Here is a 15,054-nt window from a genome sequence, read left to right on the forward strand (position 1 = left end):
CACCGGTCCGGATGGCCGCATTACACCGAGCCGGATGACTGCCGTGCGGGATATCACGATGGATCTATAAGTGGATTTCGCGATTCACCGAGGAGGGGCTCGGTATAGAGTTGATGGAGTTTGTTAGCGACAGCAATAACCTTAATGATGAGCTGGCTCAAGGCAAGGACGATTAGGTCAATGCAATAGGGACCGGAATTGACGATAGAGTTGTTTGTTCAATTCACGCCTCAGAGCAACTGCCGGCGATCTTGAGCGAGATGGAGCTTGACAGCAATAACCTTGATGATGAGTTGGCTAGAGACAAAGTCAAAGCGTCAATGCAATTCAGAATCCTGGATAGTTGTAGAATATCCATTTGTTGTCTCGTAACAACGCAATTGTTGTTGATCTCGAGTTGAATGGAGTCGTCTCTGCAAATGCATGATGCCCGAGTCTAGACATGTAAGTTGACGTTTCCACGAGGAAAGAGACAACTGGGAATACGAGAAGCATATGCATCTCTTGCTGGAGCATGGCGTTTGACTATCAACGATCTTGACGTTCGTAGGCTTTGACCTCAGAAGTCAGTGGCCCCGTTGAGCTAGGAACCCTCCCGGAAACCCGTTGCATCTTGAGTATCGGGAGCCCCAGAGGCTCACAACAGCTTCACGTTGGAAGTCCCATAAATGGAAGTAGAGACATGCATTCAAATAGTACCGAAAAGTATGCCCAGCCGTGGACTCACTCTCACAAGGTGTTCGTCCCTTACTGGGCAGGCATTGAATGAGGCCCGTTGCAGCTTCGAGACGGAAGCAACTGTAGACAGCTATCATAGGATACACGTGGAGGCTCCATGAGATATTGATAATGACAGGGCAGCAATGTAATAATCAGTGTGTGCTCAGTAGGCATCTTCATTCCTGTTACTCATGGATCAAGTATAGCAAGCGCTTGGAGTATGCCAGCTGGCGAATGCAGGACCCCTTCGACTATACATGAAGGATATTTTGGAGATCTGAGAAGTCTCTGCAGCAACATGGATGACAACCAAGTTGAGCGGACCGCCACGTTCGACAGCTGCAGTGCCTAACTGTACTTAAATGATGACAGACGGACCCAGTACTTACGTAGCTCATCAGCCAGACAATCATGCTTGTCTTCAGTATACGAACACTGCCAGTCCAACTACTAACAGTAGGGTAATGGAACAACATTGATGCTTGTCAAGCCCAAGTTTTGTTGAATTAAATGGAGGTTACAAACTCTCCTTACAAACAGTAGGATCATGGGTAAGCAGAACTCTCGTAGGTAGCAAGTAAACATCTATTCCAAACGTCTAAAATGAATCTATATCATGATCTGTCTCGATCCTTAAAACCTCTAAATCAACCGCCAATATCCCACTTGTTCAACCCAGGGGCTCAAGATCCCTAATCTCCAAACCTCACAATGACAATAGGTAGATGAATTTGGTATAGCAATATGTTTATAGTTTTGTGTGAGCTATGTCAGGTTAGTTCGTCCCATTGGTGTCCTGTTTGACTTCTTCGGCCACAGTATGTAGGTCGTCTGTCAAGGTCCAAGAGACGACTGATGGTCATTGACTGACAAGTGACTTTCCGACTGGTGTCATGAGATCCGGTTCACTGCCGACCATTGTTCTCCGTGATCTCTGAATCCGCAAGTCTATTTTGTTAGCTCAAAAACGAACTGAAAATTGTCCCCAAATCCATAACTTCAGCTAAATGAGCTATAGCAGCTTGTATGAAAGGCTCTATGGTCGAAAAAGACGCCATCCGTGTATACAATAAACATCGTTTCCCGGCCTGGTTGATCTGCGGCCTTCCATAACACCCAACTCACCATCTTGTTCCGCAAATGCGCCATCTGGTAATTGCTTAAGCGCGCATGATCATGGCCTCACGGTCAGGGCCGGTGCCAATCCACTTGACCTAGGAGATGTCAGCAAAAGCCTGTTGAGCGGAAACCTCCAAGAATAAACCTACCTTAACTCCAACATACTTCTCAATGTACTGAGACCTATTAGCAAAACTCAATCTCACAATGTCGCTTATCCTACCTCGATGTATTCTCTGGCTTGTTTAGGGAGGTCGTAGAAAGTCTTGGCGCCAGTTGTGGGCTTCTGCCAGCCGGGCATCTCGTGGTAAACTACCTCGGCGCGCTCCAGGAGGTCGAGGTCAGCGGGGTAGTGGTCGAGTTCCTCACCATCAACCTTGTAGGCAATGGCAATCTTGATCGTCTCAAAAGTGTCGAGGACATCGAGCTTCGTAAGGTTCAGAGCGGAGTAGTAGTTGATCGAAGCGCTGTACTTGACAACCACAAGGTCGAGCCATCCACATCTACGGCGACGGCCAGTCGAGGTTCCCCATTCTCGTCCAATCTCCTGGAGCTGGGTTCCAATCTCTCCAGTATCCTCAGTCTTGAAAGCTCCCTGACCAACTCGTGTGGTGTAAGCCTTCACAACACCGATTGTCTCGGTGATGTTCTTGGGGTTCAAGGTGAGACCGCCAATGATGCCACCGATCGTTGTGTTAGATGAGGTGACGAATGGGTATGAGCCATACTTGATGTCGAGCATCAGGGCGTTGGCTCCTTCAACAATAATGTTCTTGTTGTCCTCCTGGGCTGCCTTCATGAAGGAAACACCGTCAACGGCGTACTTTGCGAGTTTCGGTCGGTATTCGTCAAATCGAGCAATTTCCTCCTCGAGGTCGTATTCGAAAAGATCTCCGAAGCGCTTGCGGTAACCGGCTTCGAGGCGTCGAAGCTTGGAGTCAAATAGCTCCTTGTTGAAGACGTCAACGAGACGAACACCCTCTCGCTATGATGGGTTTAGTGAACATCCAGTTGATACTAAAACCGAGTATATCTTACTGCCGCGGCCTTGGAGTAGGTAGGACCGATACCTGTTATCAATGTTAATAAAATCCCACCATATAGTGATTCCAAGGGGTGCTAAAGCACACGAGACTAAGATTCATCATGATAGTAGATATCCCGACTATCCTTAGTCTCGTGCTTCTCTGACAAAAGACCCGAGGAAGGACGATAACGTGCCTCTGCCGGTGGTACCGATCTTCTTGTCTGCCGAACAGTTAGATGTGCATCGCGCTCGATCGCTGTTACAAGGACACACCTCCAAGTTCCTTCTCTTCAAGTCCATCGACTGCGATGTGCTGCTGCAAGATGATATGCACTCGGTCCGACACGAGCAGGCGATCCTCGACCGAGGGAAGACCCTTCTCTACCAATGCGGCCATCTCCGAGAAGAAGCTTGGACTGAATTTGAGTTAGCATATCGGCCGTCCGCAAGAGGCATAGTAGATGATAACATCAATACTTACACGTGGAAAACGACGCCGCTGCCAATGAAGTTGAGGCTTGATATCTTAGCTTCAGATCTTACAAGTATCGTGTCTTGGGAAATTACCAGTTGGGGTTGATAAGTCCACTGGGCAGGAGGTGGAAGCTAGATGCATGTCAGTAGCTATCAGGAGATTCTCATGTTTGCTTATACGCACCTGTAGGATACGCCATTGGCGCTGTAGAGAAGAAGTTGAATATTAGTTATGAGCACGATTGGCGAATGGATAGCCAACTAACACGATGGAATGACCGGCTAAGATAATTCGTTAGTACTCATTGCATGTTGAAGCGACATAGTCGTCTTACCATTGTGACCTCCAGCAGCACGAGCGCAAAGTTGTGCGTCAGGGGCAAGGATGTCGGTCAACTTTCCCTTCTATATAACGGCACATCGTTAGAAATCAGGCGAGTCGCAGCAATGATAGAAAGAAGGGTTTGTCGGGTTCGAATCGCAAGGGAATACGTACGCCCTCATCGCCTATGATTCAACAAGTTAGTATCTGTCCCTCATGAATATCGTAAATAAATCACCCCATGCTGGGACTTGAAATTGCCAGAGCAAGCCAGCAAGAGGCAATGCAGGGAATAATAAGACGAAACTCACCCCATTGAGCACCAAGAATAACCTTTATCGTCATATTGCGCTACTGTAAAATTCGTTGAACACGATGTTTGTCGATGTTGCAAGATAGAAAAAAAGGCGCGGGGCATGACGCGGGGCATCATCGGAGCGGGGCAGAAGCTTGCATGAGTTACGGTAGCACCGGCACCGGGGCTGTGAATCATTCCAGTCATTTAAGGTACAATTGTTAATACCCCAAACAACCAAACAAATGCCCCTCTAAATTTATGATTGCGCTCCATACGGTATTTTTCTTAGTCACTATGGATAGCAATGCTCAGAGATTTATACTAAAAGAGCACTCATGACGTACTTTCTCTATATGGGGAGTTTGCAAACGTTGTCCTTGTGAGGTCAGTTATCTAGGAAAATCTGTCTTTCTATTCGTCTTTATGAGTAGGTATCATATGCCAAGCTTCAAGTCTTCATGGCATAAGGAGCCCTAGCCCTAGATAAGACTATTCACTATACCTGACGAGTCTCAAAGCCAGATGTTCAAAGCGGGTCCCAATGATCAGCAGTTTTTCTCTAATGTTTGGTGTAATTGACCAAAGAACAGCCCAGAGGATGATGTTATTTGGGACTTGGAATGAAGTGAGCAGGCGGCAGAGACTTCTGCACATAGATTACTGTTGTCATGGAGTTGAAGGGGAGTGGAATACCTTCCAACCTAGTGAGTTTTGATCTATACGTTAATTGGTATGGACACATGAATCGCATTGCCATTCCTACCCATTGTAACTAGGTACAAGAAATGCGAGTTTATCTGTTTATTTGCTTCCTGTGCCCAAAAAGTTCTTTATCTACTAGGTAGGTATCTACCACAGGAAATACCATGTGAAATGCTGATTGGCTGGAGTTGTTAGTTGCATCAAAGTCTAGGTCAACGCTGAAAGCAGCAGTAGTCAGAGCATTATCGGAGCCATTTTTTCGATGGTGAATGAGATAAATTTAACAAACAGGTCCGTCTAACGAGGCTACCGTTGTACTTTAGCGTCACTTGCTAGATTCACGATCCTTAGTCAAGTGGTTGGTGCAGCAATTGATCAATTCGATGTTTAAGTGCACGTCACGTGCTGTCGCGTCACGAACGTTCGCAGTGTCTGCCTCTCTTTGTTTCCTTTCCGGTCAATTCACTCCAATTTAGCCGCAAGGAGACACACTCTCTTCGTTTTCCTTCTCCAAATTTGCAGCAAGTAGCCTACTCGCGCCCATCTTCACTTGGAAGATGCGTGACTCACCAAAATGATGGACTCCCAGTTGCTTCAAGCAGGCAGCAATGAGTCGCAGGATAGCCAGGCCATCATTGAGGCCTACAGGGCCGAGTTTGGCGTCGGCACGGTACGTCAACAGTGCAGCTGAAATCACTTTACACTGGGGTTTGCACCCATTCAACCAGGATGCGCTAACACTTGTATTGCTTCGTACAGCTTAGCAGTTCGCCCTCCAAAGTCGTGTCGTCCTCGAAATTAGACCTGTCAACCCCGAGACAGATACCTTCACCCACAAGTGAAGTCGTCGTGCTATCGTCGGATTCGACAGCCAACGAAAAAGTGGTATCCGAGGCCGTTACTTCTCACGACGCGTTAGCAGACGAGGCGCGCTCAGTGAGACCCGCTCCTAAGAGTGGCGATCCGTCGCACTGGGACGAAACAGGGTTGGCACTGACACACCCAAAAAAGCAATGTACTTCGAAGGCCGGCATACTAAAAGAAGATACCCAGGGCCTCGAGAATCGCGTGAACCCGATTACTGACAGAAGCAAAACTCGAGGCCACGACACTTTCATTAAACCTCGAGATTTGAGCGACTTACATGCGCGCCATGACAGCGCGAAGCTGCAAGAAGTGCAACACGATGCACCCAAGCCTCTGATCGGGAGAACGAAGCCGCTGAATAGCACTGCGGTCGGCGCCTTGCACAAGATGGACTTTTCTCAACAAACTCCGACACAGGTCAATTTCGACCGTGATTATACCGAATTTTGCGATATTATACCCTCAAGTCCTGTCAATGGTGATACACAATCTGGATCTCTTGAGCCCCGGACTCTTCAAGATGACGACACAGGGGCCGTCAACTTTGCCAACTTAAGCGAGCTGGGTCGACCTTCATCCCAGGTCTCAGAGGATGCAGGCTTCGAGAACACTAGAGGTGACTGGAGGCATCCTGATGGGACATCGCAGTTGAACAATGGCCAAACCCCGCACCGTCCCAATGCGCCGACATTCGAGACGCCTGCTGTCCCCAAGAATCCGTTTGCTGCGAAACCGAATATTGCTGCCCCTCTAGCCGGAAGTCAATTGTTCGGCACGACGCAGTTTTCCTCAGCCGTTAAACACATTAGCCCAACATCGTCACGACCTTCTCCGAAGCTTTTCAACTCGAAGTCATCGAATCTTATAGAGACATCCCCATTGAAAAATAGAGCCAACGTCTCATCGCCAACCGATATCCGTACATCGAGTCCTCAACGCCTGCACGAGATACCCGAGACGTCGTTAAGAGATGAGCATGGAGGCTCTACACGAGCGCAAACGCCTCTGGGTACTAGATCTGCTGGCGGCGACATGATACCAGAGTCTCCTTCCTCCTCAGACCCTACGCCTCGTGCCCAAGCACCCAGGTCATCAAGTACTACTGAGCCTATGTCCCATTACGAACCAATGAAAAAATCACAAGAGAGGAAGATCATGGGATCAATTGTGATTTCCCCCATGAACTCTGACGACGACTCCGACGACGCAATCCGACGGATGGAGAGGCGGAAGAGGATTGAACGGAAAAAGGCAAAGGCGGCAGAGGAGCTAGGTCGTGTTAGTTTTACACCAAAGATCAGACAAGACTCGACAGAGCAACCATCGAGGAAGAAGAGAAAGATTTCGCCAACTGAAAATTCAAAACCAAGCCATGCACAGTCCAAGGCTGGCAACGATCTCAGCAAGGGTCAGGACTTGCCTGCCCTTGTGGATGATTCTCAAAAAGGAGTGGTGGCTTCCAACGAAACTCTTCCGATTGAATCTACCAAGGCCACTCCTGGACATAGCGCTCCCGAGAATCAGCAGGTTGACCACGACGGTGACGTCGTGCTGGTGGACGCTGATAAGGTTGTGGTAGATGAAGATATGATACCTGCCACCAGTCCAGCGCCATCCATGCCACCCACAGCACCTATCGAATACCCAGAACCATCAGAGCCTGAGCTACCCCGTCTCCGCATGGACGACGGGGACTTGCTGGAAGGCCCTAACGATCACTCAGAGCCTTCATCGTTACCCCCGCCACGTAGACGGACCAACAGGACCTATGGCCGTGCAGTCCGACAAAAACGCAAGAATCCTTTTCTTAGTTCTTCTAACTCGGATGGCTTGACGGGTGACTTCGAGTCGAAACCGGTGACCATGTCGTCGCCTTTGCATAAGGCAGCCGATGTTTCCATGATCGAAGAAGAGTCGGAGCGGGAATTACAGTCACCCCAGGAGAGGACCGTTAAGGCCGAGTCAAATCCAACAGTACGGCGTAAGAAGACGGCCCGCGATGTTTACGCAGACCTTCCCCCACCGATGACTACTCGATCACGACGCAATGATATACCTGAAGCTACTCCAGTAACCCCACTGGCCAGTCGCTCGGCTGGTCAAACGCTACCAACATCATCGAGCTTGAGTGTTCTATCAACCACACCAGCACTTTCTTACAAGACCACACCTGGAACGCAAGACTCACCTGGCTCGGAACGACCAGAATCGGTAACACTTCCATCTCCAGGAGGCAATCACAGCTTGCGCAGGCAGCATGCCCGATCAGGAACAAAGTCAGAATCGCCCCAGCAAGCAGGGAAGTTGAGAAGGATATCAAAAAGACACCCACGTCTTGATTCTGAATCTACCGATGAATTGCACCCTTCGCCTGCCGCAAGCGTGCTAGAAAGGAGTATAGTACACAAATCTAGCAGGTCCTTCAAACAGAGTTTCGCTTCTGTACAGAAATCGGGGCGGCTGTTTGATGGCATGGTGTTCGCCCTCTCCTTTTCAACGCAATTCAAAGCCCAGGAGCGTAAGAAGATAGAGACGAAAATTACGCAGTCAGGGGGGACGATTCTTGCAGACGGATTTCAAGACATGTTTGAGCACTCATCCATTATGAACACTATGAGTCCAGTAATGGATGAGGAAGACGCTTTGAGGCTTACTAAACCAAGCTACGATAGCGGATTCACGGCACTCATTGCTGATAATCACTCGCGAAAGGTTAAATACATGCAGGCATTAGCACTGGGTCTTCCCTGTTTGGCTCCTCAATGGATCATGACTTGCCTCACCAAGGGGGCTATTGTGGATTGGGAACCCTATTTGCTTTGTGCAGGCGCGTCTACTGTGCTCGGAAATGCGCTTCGGTCTCGAATCTTGCCACCATATTCAGCAGCCGAAGCGAGACTGGCCGAAGTTATTGAGCAACGACCACGGCTTTTGGATGGGCAACGAGTTCTTGTTGTGGTAGATTCAAAGAAGTCCCGCAACGAGGCTAAGGAGCCCTATGTCTTCCTTGCCAGTGTTTTGGGTCCATCGATCTCGAGAGTGTTTTCGACGCAGCAAGCACGAGAAGTGTTGCTGGAACACCAGAAAGCAGGAAACCCATTTGACTGGCTATATCTTGATAAAGGTACCGGAACAGTGGAGGCGGTTCTCGCGCCTGCGGAAATAACGGGTAATAAAAAGCGTCGGAAGTCGACAGCAGCTCAGGCTAAGCTTGACGATATCCGTGTCTTGGACGACGAGCTTGTGATCCAGAGCTTGATTCTGGGTCGCATGGTGGAAGAAGATGAAATGTACACCTAACACCTAAAAGGGTTTCTTTGTTTTTGCACAGGCGTTGGAGGACCATTATTATTTTGGAGGATTAATACTGCAACTACTTAGGTTGGTGCATTGGATGGCGTTGCAAAGCGGAATCTGAGGGGAGGTATATACCTAGTACCGGCAGGCGTAACTAGATGGCCCCTGGTGTTTATATGAAGCTGTTTTGATTATGTTGTTTTGCTACTGGGTGATTTGCGGTAGAACAAAACGAAAGGTTACATCATTATGTCGTTATACACTGGCTGGTTAGCATCTAACGAACGGGGCAGATCTCCCTCTGGTTCCCACTCTAATGGATCCCAGGCTTACGACAGTATCAAGGAATTTGGGCATCAAGGCTTGTTAGGCGAGGTGTTGGTGATCCATAGATTGTGGAGGAATTTCGAGGGTGCTTTCGTAAGGTACGGTAAATATGAAGGTGGCATGCAACAGACATCCAACTTAGCCCGGATCACTAAGTATAGCTTTTGTTCTATTATGATCCAAAGTCAGATGTCTTCAGCTAGTTCTTACCGATTTTGCCTGGGCATTTAAAAAGAAGCCAGAATTTGCTTTCGTGTGCTGTTGTTAGTGTGTAATGCATTCATTCCATCGTCAATATTAATCATGCAGGGATCGATCGTTTTCAAGGGTACTACTGCAAGTCCCAGATATCTATTGGGCCGTTACGATGTAGGGGTCTGGAGAAGGCAGGATTAACTGCTTCTGCGCCTGAATCAAGTAGGGCAATCTAGAAAGCCAAGAATTAAGCGCTTGAGGATCCCAGGTCTCGGCCTCGTGGTGGTTCCTTCCCATAGTTTGTTCTTAACCAAACAGCCGCAACTGTTTCCCGCCTCCCTCCATCTTCCCACCATCAATCAATCAATGGAGAATCGACAAACAATCTAGACCATACCCAACTATCGACCGTTCGAGACCTTGTAGATCTGCCGACACCCGGAGCATGGCCGGCCATTTGCGAGAACGGTACCTGGCAGCGGTAGGTCATTTCACAAATTTCCTTGGCGGTTCGTTTTACAGATAGACTAATGAGTCTGTTTGATGGTGCAGGATTCGTGTGTTACCACACAAACTTTGAAGCAATTTACTCACAATACATATAAACAATCGATTTGTTCGCGGTGATTCCCGAGAGCCTAAACTATATCGCCTTTTGGTTCGCTGGTATATACGTATCGTCTGCATTGAGCACCAGTCCCTGCAGATCGCCACTACAAGATCGAGAACATAGTCGCTTGCCAGGGATCAAATTCTCTTCGGAATACTCAAACTTCCCTTCTTTTCTTCACTCTTGGAACTGTATTTCGAAGACGAGCCTGAGCTTAGATGAGGGTTGGGTAAAGGTCGATTACCAACCCCAAAAATGGCCTCATGCCCGCCCAAGCTGGTTTCGGAACCAGCTCGTGAGCGGGAATCCTTCAAGTTTGTTCTCCCACTGTTCCTACCCCTCCATGCTCACATATAGCGGCTGGTTCACCTTTTGCGCAATTGCTCACAGGTTACTAGGTATGGAGCGTCGTTGCTCAACGATATCACAGACTCGCCAAGCGAAGGCGCCTCTCCTCCAGGCCAAAACACTCCCTCAGATAATACGTTCGATGATGCTATTAAGCAACAAAAGGCCTCAAGAGATACCGTACTTGCATCACTTGCGCAGCTGGGACTATGGAAAACAGGCACCGATCGCGCCCTGATCTCTCTGTTCGATCGTAATCACCAATACATCGTTGCCGAAACGACGCAAAAGTCATCTCTTGCACCTGGACCGATTCGATCGAGAAACGACCATGGGGAGTTTTGGTTATATCCTGGGACATTTCCTCGGCAGCTCTCAGTATGTGATCGGGCTCTTATGGCACAGAAAAACGACCCCTCTGCTCCTGAGACTGAGCTGCCCCTAACTCTGATACCCGACCTTGAAGCCGATGCTCGACTTTCGAAACTACCGCACCCCTTATCTGGATGTCCCGCTCGATTCTATGCTGCTGTTCCTATACGATCACCTACCGGCGTCGATATTGGTGTATATTGTGTCGTGAATCCACAGCCCAGGGCTGCTGAGACCTGGAGCGAAAGCGACACTCAGGCTCTGCGAGAAGTCTCTTCGAATATCATGGACTATCTCCAGTCCAAGAGTGTAGGCGATGCTTACAGAAGAAGTGTGAGAATGACAAGAGGAATCGGCTCCTTTGTGGAGAGGGAATCGACAATGGCGGGTTGGAGAGCCGGCGCTAGTTCTCCAGCATTCCACGACGATGTGACCAGAGAAGGTGCTCTAAATTCTGAACAGCAGGCTCTACAAAGATTTAGAAGCCTTAGTCTCCAGAAGACGCTCCCAGTGCATGTGCCGACGCAGGCCAACACTGGAAGTGAAACGACTGCTGTGAGCTCTGGGGACGCCGGACAAGCGAACATGACCAGTGCTTCGTCGAAACACCTATCTGCTCGAGAATCCGAGGCAAACGTGAAAGAGAAAGCGATGGCCAAGATTTTTTCTCGTGCAGCTAATCTGATACGCGAAGGAATCGAGATTGAAGGTGTCCTTTTTCTAGATGCTAATCTTGAGGCCTCAGCAGTCGAAGGAATGCTCCATAACGATAGCCATTCGACTCCCGAATCTTCATCTAGTAGCGACGAGGCTTCCAACCAAACAACAGATGAAGAAGAAAAGCGATGCTGTGGTATTCTTGGTTTTGCCACCTCGACATCATCGAGCATTAATTCAGATGCTGGGTCCAATCTTCACGCCGGCTTGCCAATGAAGTTACTTGCAGCTCTTCTGAGACGATATCCTACCGGCAAAATCTTTAATTTCGACGAGGATGGTGAGCTTCTATCTAGTGGATCGTCTGAGGAAGATCTCTCCACTTCCGTGTTCAGACAAGATGACATTTTTGAGGGCTCGCCAGCAGTCCTTTCCAGTAAGAAGGAGCGCCCTTGGTCAAGATCTTCAGAGGGGCCATCTCTATCAAGAGTATTCCCCGGCGCTAGAAGTTTGGCTTTCTTGCCTGTTTGGGATCCCAAGCGTGATCGATGGCTGGCAGGAGGCTTTGCCTACACTATGACACCCACAAGATCCTTTACCATTGAGGGGGAGCTGAGCTATCTGAGAGCTTTTGGCATGCTGGCGATGTCGGAAACCCAGAGGCTCGAAGCTCTACTGGTAAATAAGGCGCAATCGGATGTACTTGGTTCCTTGTCTCACGAGTTGCGGACTCCCCTTCATGGAGTCATGCTTGCGGCAGAGCTTCTTTCTGATACGCAGCTGGACGTCTTTCAGGGGAACTTACTGCGTACCCTGGAAACATGTGGTCGAACACTTTCCGAGACGATTGATCATCTTCTATACTTTTCCAAAGTCAACCAAGTTGCGGTTCACCGGAAGAGAGAACGCCGGGCACGAAAGAGATCCATCGTTTCCGATCCTTCCGCAATAATAGCAGCGAGTACTTCCATGTCCGAAGTCCGATTAGACGCTTTGGTTGAAGAAGTCATGGACAGTGTCTTTGCTGGCCATGTCTTTCGGCGCAACGAAGCCGACAAAGTCTGGCAAACTAGCAACAGAAGCGGACGCCTGGATATTGACGACGCACAATCCCCTGATTCGAATGAGTTGACGGGTGGTCAGGTCGATGATACGATCAAGTACGAAGCTCCACTTGGACACGAAAGTCAGGTAGCAATTTTCCTCGACATCGACCCCTATGTACCATATCGTTTCCATGTAGCCGCCGGTGCACTACGACGCGTAGTGATGAACCTCTTCGGAAACGCGTTGAAGTACACGCAACACGGCACAATCACGGTATCACTTTCCCAAAAACCACTGTATTCTAACAACCAGGATAGTGACAGACGAGTGGTCCGGATTTCCGTTACAGATACTGGTCAAGGTATTTCTCCAGACTTTCTTCGTAGCGATCTCTTCAAGCCGTTCTCTCAAGAAAACCATCTTTCCCACGGCACTGGGCTAGGTTTGAGCCTGGTCAAGAAGATCGTGGCGTCCATGGGCGGCAAGATATCGATCGAGAGTAAAATCAACGTTGGAACTACTGCAACTATTACGTTGCCTCTGTCTCGATCGAACGATCCGGACTCTTCACAGCAGGGAGAGGAGAAGAACGAGGTTGACGAGGAGGCAAAACGGTTGAAAGGATTGCGGGTGCGGTTAATCGGCTTCCCTTCAGAGGAGGAGATCAAGTCACGCACAGCAAGCGGTATTCCAATGTCTGCTATGCGGACCATGTGTCATCGGTGGTTGGAGATGGACGTTATTCATGAATCTTCATACCGGGACGTGGCACCGGACCTCGTGCTGTGCAACGAGATGGCGATGGATGATCCTATTCTGAGTAGCGAGGAGCTCGTTAGATCTCCTGTAGTTGTTGTATGTGCAAATGCCATCACAGCGCACAAGCGATCTTCGGAACGGACGACATCCGAGGAACAGCGAGTTTATGAGTTTGTTTCTCAACCGTAAGTAACATATAAACCCCGAATTCTCGGTCTACTAACATGGTGCCATAGTATTGGCCCACATAAGCTTGCCAGGATTCTTCATATAGCTTTCCGTCGATGGGGAGACTTACAGGCTCTGTCACCACTGATGCCGACGAAGGTGGATGAAGAATCCTTAGACCAAGAACCCGACGACTCGGCAAGGTCCTCGAGTGGAGGAACTACGAGAATCAATGTTCCAAATGATAGCCCTACGTCCTCAGGTCTGAGAACGGAGTCTATGAAACGCCCTGGGCCACCAACACGGGCGTCTTCGACAAATGCACCCACAGGGGTGTCAAAGGAATCATCTTCGGCAAACGGAACTAAGAGTTTCCTATTAGTTGATGATAATCCCATCAACCTCTCAGTATTGTGCGCTTACATGAAGAAGCTGAAGAGCAAGTATGCTACAGCAGCAGATGGACTTGAGGCTGTGGAAAGATTTCAAGAAAACCCCGACCTATTCAGCTGCATTCTAATGGATATTAGCATGCCGCGAATGGATGGAATTGAAGCTACAAAACAGATACGAGCCTTTGAACATAGCAACGAGCGGGAACCAGTAGTCATACTTGCCTTGACTGGGCTGGCATCAGCAAGTGCCCAACAAGATGCATACGCAAGCGGCGTGGATGTTTTCTTGTCTAAGCCAGTCAAGCTCAAGGAGTTAAGTACTATATTAAGGGAAAAGGAGCTGGTATGAGTGTTAGATTAGCACAAGACGAAGGCGTAACAGGTACACATTCGATGAGGATATGATATACATAGATCGGTGGACAGGAGTTGCTGGGTGCTCGGGGTGAACGTTGAGTTGATTATGCGAAAGACTACCGACTATATACTCGGGCTGAGGATCTTTTCAGATGCGGCTCAAAATTTGATGTTACTTGAGTACACTCCCATGTTTCGACTTTCTAATGCTATCATATAGTAGATATTTCTGATCGCAAGGTTTGATTGATAACTGAACAACCTCAAATTGATAAGCATAAGTTTCACATCAAGCCACAAAAACGGATTGGGCCGGATGTCTCGGCGAGCTGATGCATTGTCATGGTGAGATGGGACTCGGGTTTCTGGCATCGGCCGAGAGCATATGTTTGGGCTTTATTGTCAACTTCTGAGTGCCGAGAGGTCACAAGGTCTTGGCACTAGTGAGCGTTGGTGATTGCACTGCATCGATAGCTAGGATCTGTGGGTGTAAGAGTCCGTGTTCATTTTACTTTATGGCGTGGCATGTTTAATTATCGTGGCATACAAAGGAGGTATGCGTGGGCTTGTGTCTCTGCTCAATGCGATGTATTCACCTACTTGAGTCCATCTCGCTGAGGACGTGTAAGAGATGACTGGAATTAAATATCCTAATATTGTATGAAGAGAAAAAAAAAAGTTCTCTCAGTTGGTGACCATTTAGAGTAAACGAAGGCGTCCAAGTCGGGAACCGGCAACACTAGAGACTCCCTTCTGAAGCTCAGCTTTTAGCGTGGATCTTCCTCGTGGCAGCTGTAATACATTTACCGAGTATGACGTTGATCCAGAATGCTCAAAATTTAGGCATAAGTTTTTGTAGTTTAAATTACTGGACTATACGGTACACAGAGACAGGAAGACGGATAGGCAGCGAATCCAATAAGGAGGTCAAACAAATAAACCTGCCAAGCCGATAGCAACTCTCAGTATATCGAATTAGAACACCTTCAATGC

At 48.5% G+C, this 15,054-nt stretch overlaps 3 protein-coding genes across 3 annotated transcripts; 2 read left to right on the forward strand and 1 right to left on the reverse strand.

Annotated features, from left to right (window-relative positions):
* Positions 1 to 1,880: 1,880 nt before the first annotated feature.
* Positions 1,881 to 4,007, reverse strand: B0J16DRAFT_380156 (Adenylosuccinate synthetase; the record flags this gene model as incomplete). The annotated part of the gene is made up of 13 exons (XM_046131049.1): positions 1,881 to 1,934; positions 1,989 to 2,015; positions 2,063 to 2,824; positions 2,878 to 2,909; positions 3,076 to 3,087; positions 3,140 to 3,282; positions 3,348 to 3,383; positions 3,434 to 3,472; positions 3,525 to 3,545; positions 3,607 to 3,622; positions 3,676 to 3,745; positions 3,837 to 3,847; positions 3,974 to 4,007. The coding sequence occupies 13 exons, from the start codon at positions 4,005 to 4,007 to the stop codon at positions 1,881 to 1,883; spliced, it is 1,257 nt and encodes a 418-aa protein (XP_045986174.1).
* Positions 4,008 to 5,027: 1,020 nt separating this feature from the next.
* On the forward strand, positions 5,028 to 8,952 carry B0J16DRAFT_57151 (uncharacterized protein). The gene is made up of 2 exons (XM_046134078.1): positions 5,028 to 5,332; positions 5,422 to 8,952. Exons 1-2 carry the CDS (start codon positions 5,237 to 5,239, stop codon positions 8,827 to 8,829), a joined length of 3,504 nt encoding a protein of 1,167 aa, XP_045986175.1. The 5' UTR covers positions 5,028 to 5,236; the 3' UTR covers positions 8,830 to 8,952.
* A 1,092-nt stretch (positions 8,953 to 10,044) lies between these two features.
* B0J16DRAFT_57165 (uncharacterized protein) lies at positions 10,045 to 14,137 on the forward strand. The gene is made up of 3 exons (XM_046134079.1): positions 10,045 to 10,272; positions 10,357 to 13,326; positions 13,378 to 14,137. Exons 1-3 carry the CDS (start codon positions 10,214 to 10,216, stop codon positions 14,051 to 14,053), a joined length of 3,705 nt encoding a protein of 1,234 aa, XP_045986176.1. The 5' UTR covers positions 10,045 to 10,213; the 3' UTR covers positions 14,054 to 14,137.
* The last annotated feature ends 917 nt before the right edge of the window (positions 14,138 to 15,054 follow it).

Source organism: Fusarium flagelliforme (genome assembly GCF_020744385.1).
Source record: "Fusarium flagelliforme strain FIESC 12 MPI-CAGE-AA-0113 chromosome Unknown B0J16scaffold_2, whole genome shotgun sequence".
Taxonomy (NCBI): domain Eukaryota; kingdom Fungi; phylum Ascomycota; class Sordariomycetes; order Hypocreales; family Nectriaceae; genus Fusarium; species Fusarium flagelliforme.